At 62.4% G+C, this 14,027-nt stretch overlaps 1 protein-coding gene across 2 annotated transcripts; it reads left to right on the top strand.

Moving 5' to 3' along the window:
- Positions 1-915: 915 nt before the first annotated feature.
- On the top strand, positions 916-10,857 carry DACT2 (dishevelled binding antagonist of beta catenin 2). Of its 2 annotated transcripts, none has more exons than XM_032338453.1 (4): positions 916-1,312; positions 6,573-6,705; positions 7,681-7,923; positions 8,504-10,857. In XM_032338453.1, exons 1-4 carry the CDS (start codon positions 1,049-1,051, stop codon positions 10,090-10,092), a joined length of 2,229 nt encoding a protein of 742 aa, XP_032194344.1. In that variant the 5' UTR covers positions 916-1,048; the 3' UTR covers positions 10,093-10,857. The 2 variants fall into 2 exon arrangements, with proteins under 2 accessions (XP_032194344.1, XP_032194345.1); XM_032338454.1 differs by lacking the exon at positions 916-1,312 and adding an exon at positions 5,257-5,503.
- Positions 10,858-14,027: the final 3,170 nt, after the last annotated feature.

Genomic DNA, 14,027 nt, shown 5'->3' on the forward strand with positions numbered 1-14,027 from the left:
AAAAGGTCTCCCAGCTCGCCCCCTCCTCCGAGGTCGGCGCCCACGGGAGTAAACGCGCACTTCCGGCTAAAAGTGAACCCTGAATGGCCATAGATTTTTCAAAGAAGCCAAAAAGTGGCACCAGCCCGAATGCCCACCAGTAAAGAGCGGAGAAGCAAAAGCGTCTACCCACAGGACATTGTCCACCAGCAGAAAGAAGGAAGGACAGGGTCGCCGGCAGCACGCGGAGCCGTGGACACAGCGGCCCAGCGGGAGGAGGCCAGCCGCAAAGGGCTGTCCAGTGTGACCCACGCACGGGCGGTTTGCCACCGAGGCGCAGGAGCGGTCCTTGAGCACCGGGAGCAGACGGCCACGGGAGGCTGAGGCTCAGGGTCGATGGCTTCTTCGGGATCACTGCCCGGGGGCCGCGGCACACTTGTGCTGGCTGGGAATACAGAGGGAATCACCAAGTTGTGCCCTTGGAGCGAGTGCACTGTAAGAATAGGTTCGCTGCATCTCCATAAAGCTGTTATTACCCCCCAAAACGGGGGCATTCCCACTGCTGATATACGTTAGGAAAAGTGGGTAATACGTTTTTCCAATTTATAACAAGCTTAAAAAGGTACCATGGTCCTTAAAAAGTGGTACTTTCCCAAGAATTTATCTTAATTTAAAAAAAAAGAAAGAAACAAAACAAAAACCACCACCTTTCACCGCGTTTGTTCCCCTTTGGGCCCTTTCCGGCCCTCCTGCTGGGGTCCTCCCTCTCCTTTGGTCCCCTCCAGACTCACCGAAAGGCTTGTGTCCCCGGGACCCCAAGGGCACGGGGCCGCGACGACGGGGCGGGCCCGCGGGCGGCCGCTGTGACCTGGGGCGTGTGCAGACACCGCCCTCCGCGGCCACCGATAGGTCCCACCCCACCTTGGAGACCTGCGGGGCGGGGGCGGGGAGAAGCTGCGCAGGAGGCCGCGCGCGCGGCCCGGGCGGCTCCGAGGAAGCTCGGGGAGGCCGGGGAGGCCGGGCAGGCTCCAGGAAGCCCCGGGCAGGCTCGGGGAAGGCCAGGCGCGGGATGTGGGCGCCGAGCTGCCCGCCGGGGCCCGCGGGCTGGGACCGCCGCAGGGTGGGCGCCCGGCTGCGCGCGGCGCTCGCGGGGCTGCGGGAGCTGCAGGGGCTGCGCGCCACACAGCAGGCGCGCGTGCGGGGCGCCCTGGCCATGCAGTCCCCGCCGGGCCCCGCCGCCCCCCAAGACCCCGCACGCCCCGAGCACCCCCGCGGCCCCCGCGCGCAGGAGCTGCGGTTGGAGGCGGCGCTGGCGGCGCTGCAGGAGCAGCTGGTAAAGAGCCGGGGCCCCGGGGGTGCTGGGCGCGCGGGGCGACTGGGGGCCGGGCCACCTGGTGCGGGAGCGCGGTGGCCGGACTGTCCCACTGATTGAAGGGGACGCAGTTCGGGTTCGGATGGGACGGCCGCGGAGGCCCGCGGCACGCGGGTGGGGATCCGGACTCGGAAAGGCGCACCGGGGCTGCCCCGTGGCGCTGCCTCCTGCTCCCGCGGACGGGCTCTGAGCGCGCCCTCCTGCTGGACTTCCGGGCTGTTCGGGGAGGAGCGGCTCAGTCGGTTTCCCCGGGGCAGGGCTGCTTGGGATCCTGGTGTGGGATCCCGGGTGCAGGTGGCCCCACCGCGGGGCTCTGGAGCGACACTGCCCGCGTGCTGGGCGCAGCCCGAATTGTCCTCGTACATCACACCCGAATTGCTCAGATTTGATGGGGTCGGGTCGGTTGTAACAAAATGTGGAGGAAAGCATGTTTCCCAGGAAAGCTTCAGCTCCAAAGTGTAACCTGACCTGCAGAATGAGGTGTGTCCGCGGAGTCCCAGAGCGGGGGAACCGGGCACCCTCTTAGGGCGGCTGCACCTGTGTGTCTCCTGGCTCCCCCGCCTCCTCCAAACGCCAGCTCCGTCTCACGGGCTTGAAGACACTCCACGGTTGTTCCTGCGGTTTTAATCTGCTGCCGGCCTTGTCTTCCTCTATCGGACAAAACTCGGGAGTTTTTCCAGCATTGAAGTACGTTTTAAAGGAAAAATGAAAAGGCTCTATAGAAAGGTTCATATCCGATGGCGTTCATTCTAGTCCTCTTAAGTAGAATTTTTTAAATTTAGAAGTTCAGATCTGTTGTGTTTAAAAGCTGCTGGCTGTTCTCGTACAGCAGGCTGGATGGTGCTGCGGCCTTCCTCTCTGCTTAGCTACGTCCGGTGACCGGCGCGTTGGGTGTTTCTGAATTCCAGAACCTGGAAGATGCCTCTGGGGACTCCAGACCCACATTGCAAAAAAAACAGGCAGAAAGTGGAGGGAGCAGAACCTGGGCCCTGACTGCGCAGACTGCTCCCCGCCTGTGACTGGGCCGCCCACACAGGGCAGGGGCCAGCTCTGGAGCGGGACCCGCACCTGCGGTTTGCCTGCCCTCACCAGTCTGCCCCGGTTCCCTGTGCGTCTGCACCCAGGGCTCCGTGGCACCCGGCCGCCCGCAGAGATGCGTGGCTCCGGGGAGAGCCGGGCACAGATGAGAGGCAGCCCTGAACTCGTCCGCGGGCACGAGCACAGCTGATGATTAACTCGACTTCGGGGATGCACCAATCAGACTTGCGAGTCGTCAGCCTCTAATTACAAGTAGCCTTTGGAAGAGATCAAACAGGTTTTTTGTTTAATTTTTTTTTTAATGTGGGGACCAGAAGGAACACGCAGACTTTGTCTTCAAACTTTGTTCTTGGCGTGGATTATGTGATCAAAAGAGAAGAACTGAATTTGTGTGACATCAGCGAGGGCTTAACACTTCCCCGATTTTCTTGCAGGGAAAACACAGGAGTAGTGCTAGAGCCGTGGGGAGAGCATGATTCATGGGCCTCCTGGCCAGGGCGGCTGCAGACCCGCAGCGCCGCTCACTCCGCCTCCCCCAACCCCTCCCCGCGGGCGGCCGGGCGGCCGCGCTCAGGTGAGAAGACCAGAAGGGCTTGGATCTGCCCTCGCGGCCTTGTCGCGCACGCGTCCCCCGGTCGAGGAGCGGGAGCAGTTCTGGGGACCTGCACCGCACTCGGGTGAGCAGAGTTAGCGCGGTGACTCGGACGGAAGCAGGCTGCGCCTGAAGTCACAAAGGAGCATGCAGTAGGCGCTTAGTAGGTGTGTGATGAGCAAATACAGGAGCGCCTTTCATTGCTCTCCTGGGGGAGAACCTTCCCGTCTCCCTGTTGGAGCTGACGATGCCCCGTGACCCCGTGTGGGGCAACTGCTCCTCACTGGTGGGTCCTGGGCTGATCTGTGGATACTTCGGGGAGCCCGGTCATCCCTGAGAGGCGGCTGCCGGTCCACTGCTCAGGCATCAGGTTCCCGTGACTCCCACGTGGCCTGCGATGCCCCAGGGCAGGCCAGAGGCCCCACCCCCCGCTCAGGGGCTGCTAGTGGCACTGGGAGAGGTGCCCCGAGGTGCCGTGAGGAAGGCCGCTGGGGACCCCGCCGTGACATCTTACCCCGAAGAATTTCCCAGGAGCTGGCTCGGCGGGTCGTGACTTGTCCTGAGAGTGGCAGCGGGCCACGGCTGCTTTTCGCGGGCGGGTGCTGGCATTAGGGACAGCAAGAGCCGGCGGGCTGCCTCTGCCGGGGTCAGCAGGAGGTCGGCTGCATTCCTGCTTCCCGGGCCTGCCCGCTGCCTTCCTGAACTGGCTTCCTGAACCCTCCGGGGAATGAACTGGCTCAAGGTCCCCAGCGGGGGCGGGGCATCCCCGACAGGGCCAGGCCTCCGTCCAGTTCCCACACGGCCCATCTGTGCCCCTGGCCTTTGCTGGTGGTCGGTGGACTTCTCCTGCAGTCCGGCGGTCTACGGCCCCCAGGATAGCTGCGGCTTTCACCTGTGTCCTGCTTCCTGTGTAGACGCTCAGGTTTTGAGGAGAGAGAAGGTGTTTTAGACGCCGTGGGTATGTTCTGAACTCGAGGGCAGTTTTCCTTTTTGTCCTTTGGCTCTGCCGGGAAGGCTTGAAGAGAGCGGAACGCTGATTTGTGGATGGAAACCGAGGACAAACAAGGGGAAACCAGGTGGTTCTCTTAGGGTATAGACAGCAAACATCGCAGAGGAAGGATAAGCCAAGTCTGTTTTTAACGGCGATCTATAGAATGCCCTTCTCAAGCCTCTCGTGTTCATCCGTTCCTAAGAACCCTTTGCATTCCTGGGAAGCTTGTCCCGATGCGCAGTCCCGGGGTGACCAGGATCCCCAGAATCTGTGTTTATTCTCAGGCGACCCCACCTCCCGGGGACTTGTGGGTGTGCACTGCCTTCACCCCGGCCCCAAACACAGGCTGGGGGGGATCCTGACTCCGTACACCGCCGTGATAGTGAGCCTGGATGCTGGGGACAGAGGTGGGGACGAGGGGCCCCCCAAACGCGCTGGCTGCTCTGATGGGGGTGCACGTGACTGCCACGGCCCTGGTCCCCCGGTGCCCGTGTGCCAGTGACGTCTTCTCTGCAGAGGAAATACGTGGGGAGAGATTGTCTGTGGCCGGCTTCAGTGGCTCGTGCTCTCTCCTGGTCACAGACTGAACTTGGGCTCTTAGCACAGAATTAGACACAAGGAGTAAATGAAAAAGCAGAAACATGAAACCCCCGAGTGAGGGAGGGAAGGCTCAGCGAGGACGGTGTCACCCCAGACAGCGAGGCCCGCGCCTGAGCTGGCGCGTCCCGGGGACACGGTAAATCGTCGGGGCGCCCCCGAGCCTGTGCGTCTTTGACCTCTTGCCGTCAATCAGGAACCTCCCACCGAAGGCCTGGCTGGCCACACAGTAGTCGCAGAGCGGCCATTCTCAGCACAAACGCACAGAGGGGACTCTCTTTTTTGGAAATCGGCTTAGAGGAGCCCTGGGGGCTTAGAGGGGCCCTCCTGCTCCAGAAGGACGGGAGCATCATGATTTGGAAGAGAAGCAGTCAGATTGCTTTGTAAGCATCGAGCTGTGACCCCACAGAGTAAGGCACAGCAGCCCTCTTTAGGACAGGGAAGGAAAAGTCATTCGCAGTGAAAACACACACTGGCCCCTTTGCCTGAATGTAGTGTTCTTTGTGCGGAGGGTGTTGGCGCGAAGCCCAACTTTGCACACCCCCGGCTCTCTCTGCCATGGCTCTTGACACGGTCACGTTCTCCTTGGTGAAAATATTCAGAGCAAGAGGCCGCATGTTCAGGCTGGACTGGATGGTTCGGGGATTACAACGTTTTTATGAAATCCAGGACTGGTTTTGGCTCTGATACGTTCACAGATTGTCCTGTGGCATAAGACTCTGTGGCTGTGACATGTGGAGTCTGCTCTCGGAGCCGTGGATGTGGTCCCGGACCAAAGGGGAGTTGGGCATGGTGGCCCGGGGACGGTGGCCCGGGGATGGTGGCCCGGGGATGGCGACCTGGCACGCACCAGGCACTGTGTCAGGCCATGGGCTTGTCACCCACGTCACCTCTCTCGGGCTGGATCCAAAGGCTGTGCCCACGTGACCCCCTCGTAAGAATCAGCAGTTCCTGCCACCTGCTTCCCTCCCGGACCGCAGCCTCACGGTGCTGAAATTACAGAGATAATTATGGGGTTTAGGGGACTTCCTCCCCGTGATATTAAATTTGAAACACAGTCATTTTCTTAAACAGGGTGAACCACATAATTACATCCATTCATTATTTGCCTTAAACTTAATTGTTGATTAAAAATAAGAAATTTATGCAGCAGGCCCTGAAAACGGTGCTGCCTGACGATGGAGAGAAGGGAGTCCACATCCGAGAGGCACTCGTGCTAGTTCTGCGCGTTTGTCATTTACTGTGGGTGTGCAAATGCGTATTATGGACAGTAACCGCGTACACATATGCGTATTATATGATCACACACATACGTGTGGCTGATGCTGTAATAACCCGTATATCCCTGAGCCTGGAGAGGGTAGAGCCTCAGGGCAGAGCCAAGATGTGAACCTCTAAACCCAGAAGATTCTGGGGCGGATTTCCAGGTGCGCTGAGTGCAGGCACTGCCCCCTCCTGCCAGGCCTCTGCCCCTGTCCCTGAGGGTTCCACAAGGCCTGGAGGTGACGCCTGTGAAGGGGGATCCGAAGAAGGGGGCCTCTTTCTCCCTCGGGGACTTTCCCATGCCCTGCAAAGTCCGGGGGCCGCACAGGGCCCACTGAGCAAGAGAACGAGGCACACGAGCGTGGGAAGGTCGGTTCTTACATAAGCCTCGAGAACAGCAGCCGAGCGCGTCCTCTGGGCCGCGTGTAAGAGCAGGGGCCGCCTTTGACCCTGAGCTTGTGCCCTGTTAGTCTCCTTAGGAAGACATACCTCGTGGAGAACTGCTGACGCTTCTAGAAGCCTGCCGTGGCGGCCGGCAAGCCGGTCGGCGGGGGCAGGGGCTCTTTTCCTCTGGCGACCAGAGGGCTGGAGCTTTGGCTCAGGGAAGTGGAGAGGAGCTACCGGGCTTTGGAGCCGGAGCCGTGGGCGTTGCGAGGCACATCGTGTGCCGGTGCTCACTTCCCGGGGTGTCGGGCTTGCTCTCTGCACTTGGACAGCTTTGTGTCCCACTTTCCCCGTAGAACCGCTTACGACGCCAGGACGTCGGCCTGAAGACCCACTTGGAACAGCTGGACCGGCAGATCGGCGAGCTTCAGCTGGACGGGAGCGGGCCCTGCGGCAGGGCGGCCGACGGCGACAGCAGGCCCAGCTCGGGTAGGCTACGCCGGCGGGCAGTGCCGCTGCGAAGAGGACCCCCTTCCCTCTGGGGACCCCACACCTTGGGGGCCGGTGCTGCGGCGGGGGGGTCCGCCCAGGCTCTCAGGCCCGGCTCCGTGAGCGCAGCCCCCCCCCCCGAGAACCTGTTCCCAGGGAGCACGCCCTATGCACCCCTTCCTTCCTCCTCCCTAAATGTGTTTCTGGAAAGAGGAGCGTGTGCACAGTGTGCGTTTATGGGGAGCTCTTTGATGGGAAAGGCCTGCTTCCGGTGGACGCACCCTCCGTGAGTGTCTCCCCCTCTCCGGGCTGACACACGTTCCAGGCTCTGTTCAGGTCGGAGTAACAGGGAGACGGTAAGGCGCTGTTCTAGGAGGTGATCGTCTGCGGGTTCATGGAATCTCAACTCTGGGTAGTTTGTCAGAGACGGTGGGCGGGACACTGACCCCTTGCCTGCTGCCCATGTGTCCCTTGGTTGCGAGCTGTGAGGAGACGGCTCTGGAGCCCTTCCAGCCGCCCTGGTTTAGAGTGCGTCATCCCACGTGCCCGGAGCCTGGTGCACACGCAAACCCAGCAGACCGTGGGCAGCACCGCCTGCTGTTTCTCAGTCTTTTTGTAAATTTGCAAAACCACGGCCTGGTCTGGGTGTGCAGCGCGTGGAGTGGAGTGGGCTGGAGACCCCTGGGTGCTGTCCTTCCTCTGCCGGCTGCGGGCACCTGGCAAGGGGGAGAAGAAAGCCAGCAGCCCGGCCACGTAGGGAGAGGGAAGCCGCTTGCCTGAATGGGGCCGAGCAGGTGGTGGGCTCCCGCGGACTGTGCTCACGAGGCGACCGTGGACAGTAACGGGGAGTCCCCAGATGACTTCTCCAGCGCCCGCATGCTGAGATCCTGATCCCCTCTTAGCCCTGGGGCCGGCTCGGGCAGGAAGGGGGCCGCTGCCTCAAGGTCACTGACTGCCTCCGCTCACCCCGTCTAGGCTTCTACGAGCTGAGTGACGGCGGCTCCTGCTCCCTGTCTGCATCCCGCACATCCGTGTGTAGTGACCGCGTGTACTCCTCCCGGGACACTTTGCTGCCGGCCAACCCCACGGCCAGGCACGATGCGGGGGACGGCCGGCCCCGGTCGGCCGACGAGACCACTGTGCACGGAGCGCCCCTGCCCGCCTGGAGACTTCTGGCCACAGAGGAGGGCGTGTCCCGGCCTAGGCCAGTGTCTACAGGTAAAGGAGAGCCGGGCGGGGTGGGAGGCGCCCTCCCAGGTGGCGGGCGCTGCTGAGTTCAGAGCCGGGAAGCCCCAGGTATACTTGGTGCCGGTGCCAACCCCACAGGTACCACTCCAGGCGTTTTTGGTTTTCGGATAGAGACGGGAATACGACTGTTCGTTGCAGCAAGCCTGCTGTGATAAAAAGCATTCTTTTCTTACAATTTAAGTGGACATCAGGAAGTTAAATCCTTCTAGAACCCTTACACACCCTGCCGGGCACCGTCTGTCATCGGAGCGGACACAGCACCCAGAGTGACCCAACCTCGGGTGAACGTGGGCATCGAAACAATCGACTTTGCGTCCGGGCTTTACGGCGCACGTCGGGGCAGAGAGGGGAGTCGGGAGCAGGCGACGGAGTGAGCGCGCAAGCCAGCCCTTTCTGCAGGCTCGTGTCCCGGCGTCGCTGTGCACGGGCTGCTGCTCCCGCCGGCCTCCTGCCCACACCCGCACAGGGCGCCGCGCAGCCGTGATGCTGCGTGGAGGCGAGCCCAGGGCCGTCCCCAGTTCACCTGTTTGCTCTTTCTTCTCGTTCCCAGGCGATCTTGAAAGAATCCTGCCGTCCGAGCTGGAGCTCCAGAAGGCCAGTGCAGACCCCAAGTCCACTTCCGTTCTCTGCCCTGGGATGGACCTCCCGGCCCCCGTGCTGGACCCCAAGTACCAGTGTGACCTGGTGTCCAAGGGAGGCAGGGAGGTGTACCCGTACCCCAGCCCCCTGCACGCTGTGGCTCTGCAGAGCCCTCTCTTTGCTCTCCACAAGGAGGCCCTGCCGAGTCCGGGCCACTCGCCCCCCAGGGAGCCCCTTCCCAGCCCGGCGGCCCTGGGCTCCATCCAGACCAGACCCGTCCTTGAGGCTGGCCCAGCTGCGGCCTATATAGACAGGCTGCTGAGGCTGCACGGCCGAGGGATCCCCCTGAGGGGCAGCGTGGGTGAGCAGGGACCCCCAAGACATGAGGTGCCCCTATCCCCGCCTATGCTTGGTGGCCAGAGAGCAGAGAGGGAAGGTGGCCTGGACAGGCTGGTGTGCACCCCAGAGAGAGCAGGGATGGGTAGGATGGCTCGGAGTGCGGACACCCGCAGGGACAGCCTCGAGCAGGGACCTGAGCGCCTCACAGCCACCCCTCACCTCAGGAGCCTTCCAGAGGAGGGACCCGAACCCCAGAATGGCTGCGTCCGTGGGGAGACCACACGGGGCTCCCCTCCGCTGGGGCGTGGGCCAGCCCCGTCTCCCTGCCTACAGGCTCTGCAGCCGGCTCTCAGCTGCCAGGACGGCACGGTCCGGTTTCCCACCAGGAAGGGGGGCAGGGAGAGCCCCGCGCTGGCCCCAGGCCTCTGTGCCCAACCCCCGTTTGCTGACCATGGAGCTTTCCTCCTGGGGCTGAACACAGGCCACCCCAAGACAAAGGCTGTGAAGGTCAAGAGAGGGGCCACCGACAAGGTCCAGCCGTCCCCCGGGAGGCCCCTCGCAGCCTCGCTGCTGCCCCCCGAGTGGGGGCAGGGTCTCGGGAGGAGGCCCGTGCCGGCAGGGGCAGCGCCTAGCCGGTCCTGCTCTGAGCCTAGACTCTATCCCGTGCCCCTCCTGGTACCCCTGCTGGTGACCCGACAGGAGGGTCGCCGGGCCCCGGTGCAGGCCTTGTTCCCCTTGGAAGTGGCGGCTGGTGTGCAGGTACGGAAGCAGCAGCGGAGGTGGCTGTCCTCCATGGAGGTCGCGGGCGGCCTGGGGCCCCCCAGGCCCGCAGTGAGCCGAGCCAGGGGCCCGCAGCCGGGCTGTGCCCGGGCCAGGCCCAGGCTGCCCCGCCAGGATGCCCGGGTCAGGAGTGAGTCAGAGGGCTCCGAGCCGTCGGCCAAGGGCGCCTCCCTGCTCTACTCCACGGTGGCCGAGACCAGCGAGGACGGGGCCAGCGACCACACCACCAGCCGCTTTGGAGACCGGGAGTCCAGCAGCAGCGACTCAGAGGTCGGGGCCTGGCCTCGGGCGTGTCCCCCGCAGCCCTCAAGGGCCCCAGGCACCCGCAGGCCACCCCTGCCCCCGATGCCCAAGTTGTGTCGCATCAAGGCCTCCAAGGCCCTGAGGAGAAAGATTCGAAGGTTCCAACCAGCGGCGCTCAGGGTCATGACCATGGTGTGAGGCCCCGGAAGCTGGCAGAGAGCCTCGCTGGCCGGGCCCAGGCCAGGGTTATCCCTAAGAAAGCCATACTCTGCGGAGCGCGGATGAGCACGCAGGCCCTGGCTAAGGACGGGCTCTTGCTTCCCTGGCTGCCCGCCGTGTGGTGCGGGTCTGAGTAGACTTGCCAACATGGATTTTCTCCCAGGTCACTCGGGTGAAGTGGGTCCCTGGGCTAGCCCCATGGACCAGCTCTGAGGAGCGTGTCCCTGCCCGGTGGAGACTGCCCCTACCCCTGCGGCCTCCGTGTCAGCATCCTCCCTGGGCAGGTGTCCCATCCAGGCTTCCCTGGTGTCTGCCCTGGGGTCCTGGTGGTGCTCCCCTACCTGCAGCCCCGGGCCCCCGACCCCAGCCCTGTTCTGCATGGCTGGGCACCGGGGTCGGCCCAGTCCTTCTAAACCATGACTCCCAGGAATTATTCTCCCCGAGGGCCGGGTGGAGGCCGGTGCCGGAGAAACTGGGGTGTGAATCCCGCGGTAAGTCCTCACCGGCCAGGACACGCGGGTTACGCCGGTACCGTCACCAGCCCGTCTCTTCATGAGCCGCTGCTCCTTCCTGCGGCCCTTGGTGGGCTCCCGGGCCAGCCTGACCCCCCGCCTGGGCGCCCTCCCCAAAGTGGGAAAATGCCGATTCGAATACACAAAACGGAGCATGGAAGTGTCGGCTCAGTCTGTGGATGATGCGACTCTCCGTCTCGGGGTTGGGAGTTCAAGCCCTGCACTGGGGAGAGAGATGACTTATAAATAAAATCTTTAAAAAGAGTGTTTTTGAAAAAATAACCTTTTTTTGGTGTTCACTCTTTGAAGAAATGCCCTTCAGCTTTTCCAGGAACTTCAGGGGAGCGGCCTGCCGAGTACGGCAGCATTTTTAATCCTCAAGCGGCTCTACCCGAATCCTTCCCTGGCCGCAAAGGGCTTCCCCGGGCCTGGGGCCAAAAGAATGAGTGAGGCGTCTACACTGGGGAGCCTGGGGTGCCGGGGACCTCAGCCCCTCTGCGGGGCTCAATGCACGGTTGTCCAGAATATGGGAAGGGAAAAGACGCAAGAAAACCAGCCAAAATATTTGTAGATGTACGGCCATGCGCGTGACAAGCGGCTGGTTTCGGGACGCAGCTTCAAAAGCAGCTGGCGTCTCGGAACAGAGCGGCGGCCGGTCGGAGCGGGGACCCGGGGCCGGACACGCGGGCTGCACTGTGCGGAACCTAGAGGACACGGTCGTTTCACACACAGAACTCGGGCCTTCCCCGAGGCCGGGCGGAATCCCCAGAACCACCCCCGAGCGGGAGGGAGGGTCTCCTCCGGGTTCCCGAAACCCCTCCGGCAACTCACTCCAGCCCCTCTGACGGGGTTTCACGGGAAAGGGTGTTACACAGGACGTTTTCGGAGATCTGGTTCTCAGCCGGTGGCACACGAGGGGATGGGGACAGGTTTTCCGGGGTTCGTGGTAGGCAGGTGTGGACACCAGGTTTCTCCCTGTGCGCGCGGTGTGCCCGGGCATCCAGGCAGGCCGTTCTGGAGAGACCGCAGTGGGCTTCCATGCGTGGGGCGCGCTCTGCTCCCCGACGTCATCCATGGCGCGTGTTGGGGCCTCAGATGCTCTCGCCAGCAACTGCAGACTTCTCCCCTGTCCTCCGTGGTCCCACCTGTCCTGGCACCGCGGGGACAGGACCACTGGGCTGTGTGGCTTCCGCTGGGATGCCCGGACTCCACGCTGAAGGGGAGGCCGTGGGTTCGGGACCGTGGGGACTGTCGACCCAGGACAGGAGGTGACACTAAAAACAACGAAGGCCTTATTTGGGGTGTCCGGGGCAGTACAGGGAGCATGGGTCCAGAGTGTCCAGAAACGCATCCCACCCGTTTGGGAGAGCAAGGGGTTTTTACGAGAAAGCAGGAAGGGGTGATCTGTGATCTCCATAACGAAGCGAAAACTGCCGATTTGGTGCTGACGAGTGGTCAGCTTTGCTGACCGGCGACCATCTCATCCTAATGGGCTCCAGACACCCCGTAGCCGTGGCCCCAGTGGCACAGAGGGTTGTCGCGACCACAGATGAGTCTCTCTCTTGCTCTGTCCCTCCCCCTCTCCTACGGAGACGCAGACACTCAACGTCAGCCTGCCCGAGGCCATAAGCAACCCGCTTGCTACCCGCTTGTGCTCGCGTTTACTCTCAGGCGGGTTTGGAGGGAAGAGACTGAATTCTCGGTGCTTCGTCCCTCCGGGGCCCAGGGGCCTTGACCTCCCCGGAACACAGCCCTGCCGCACCGTCAGCGGCGACGAGGCCCAGCTGTCTTCGTGACCTCCCTGGCTCTGCCTTCTTCTCATCCCTTGGGGTTCGGCCTGAGGAGTGAACCCACGGGGTTGGATGGGGCCGGGGCGTTGGGCTCACCATGCCGGGGTCCTGTCTGCAGAGCGGCTCCTAGCCGGGCAGTCGGGAGACAGCTCCGGGGAGGGAGAGGGCAGAGCAGACGCCTCCCTCCGGGCCAAGGAGCCTGCGGGGTGTCCGGACCTTCTGCGAGCACCCCTCAGGCACCACCAGCAGGACGGGCTCTGCCACGGGCGGGAAGCAGGGCACGGGGCGCTCTGGGGCAATGCCTGAGAAGAGTTAGGATTCTGGAAGTCGGTGATAAGGAGCCAGCCGGAGCCCCGACCCCAACAGCCTACCTTCCAAGGACTCTCTACAAATTCCGAGAAGGCTCTCAGGGACGCAGATGGCCCAGGGCTCCGTGTGGGGCGTGAGCACCCCCAGGCTCGCTGCAGCAAACCGCCTACCGCTGGGTGCTGTCTGTTTCCAGCAGATGAGGTCCTAACGGCTCCGGGAGCCGTGGCAAAGCCGGAGGGACACCCCACCCCCGCAGCACCCGCGGCCTTGTGGGGGGTGGTTTGAAGACAGACGAGCTATTTCACGTTCCCTAAAGAATTTCTTAAAAAGGACAATTTCGGATCATTAGAAATCATTGAATCATTTGTAACTTCGACCATGATTAAAATACAAAGACTTTAGACAAAACCAAAAAAGAATGAACCAGGTTCCAAGGGTCCAAGTCAAGCTAAGGTAGAAATTGAATATGTGAGAGTCGTTAATTCATAAAAATTAGGAAGAAAGTGTATTTCGGCACCTTGTGTCATTTGAGGAAACTGAAGTTTTGCCTTTTGTTACGGACATCCAGTCCGAGCGAGCCGGAGCGTGGAGGGGCCTGGAGCAGGGAGGCTGGGGGGAGGGTCAGGCAAGCGTCCGGAGGCGGCCGGAGAAACCAGCCCCGGCCCCTGGAACCGAGGGGCCGCAGCCCGTGGGAGGGGGAGTCCGTGTGTCCTCACTGCCGGCCGTCCCTCTGCCTGCTCAGGCAGACCATGCGGGAGCCGTGGGGAGAGCCCGCAGCCCTGCAGGCCAGAAACACTGGCGCATCCCAAGTATTTCCCTAAGAATCAGGAGGCTAGTGGAGGCCAGCCAAGCGCATGTACGGAGCACCTACTGTATACAGGACTGCGCAGACCCTACCATATAACCGTCTGGCAGGGGGGTTTGTGGATTGTGAACATTAATTCTTTTTCCTTAACGTAAGTCTCACCACATTTCCGAAACGCTCTGGCCATCTCGCCAGTCTGTACCCTGCTGGGACGTTTTCCTTTTCCTCTGAGTTAAAGCTCAGCGCCGCGCACCTGCCGTGTATGAGGCTGCCTTGTTGCATTCGGGTGGCGGTTCATTCCCGCTCTCCCCGGCTTTTATCCCGGCCGGCCTTGCTGGAAGTGCCGCCGTGTTACTCGCCTCGCCAGATACGGCTGTTCTGTGTGGGTCTGTCGTCTGGCCGGTGTCCGGGACGGTGCTCACAGGATTCAGCTTTCCAAAGCCGCGTGCTCCCATGATCCTTCTCACCCCACCTCCTCCAGGTCCGCCCTCGAGTCTG

This window comes from Mustela erminea, chromosome 4, assembly GCF_009829155.1.
Source record: "Mustela erminea isolate mMusErm1 chromosome 4, mMusErm1.Pri, whole genome shotgun sequence".
In the NCBI taxonomy this organism is placed as follows: domain Eukaryota; kingdom Metazoa; phylum Chordata; class Mammalia; order Carnivora; family Mustelidae; genus Mustela; species Mustela erminea.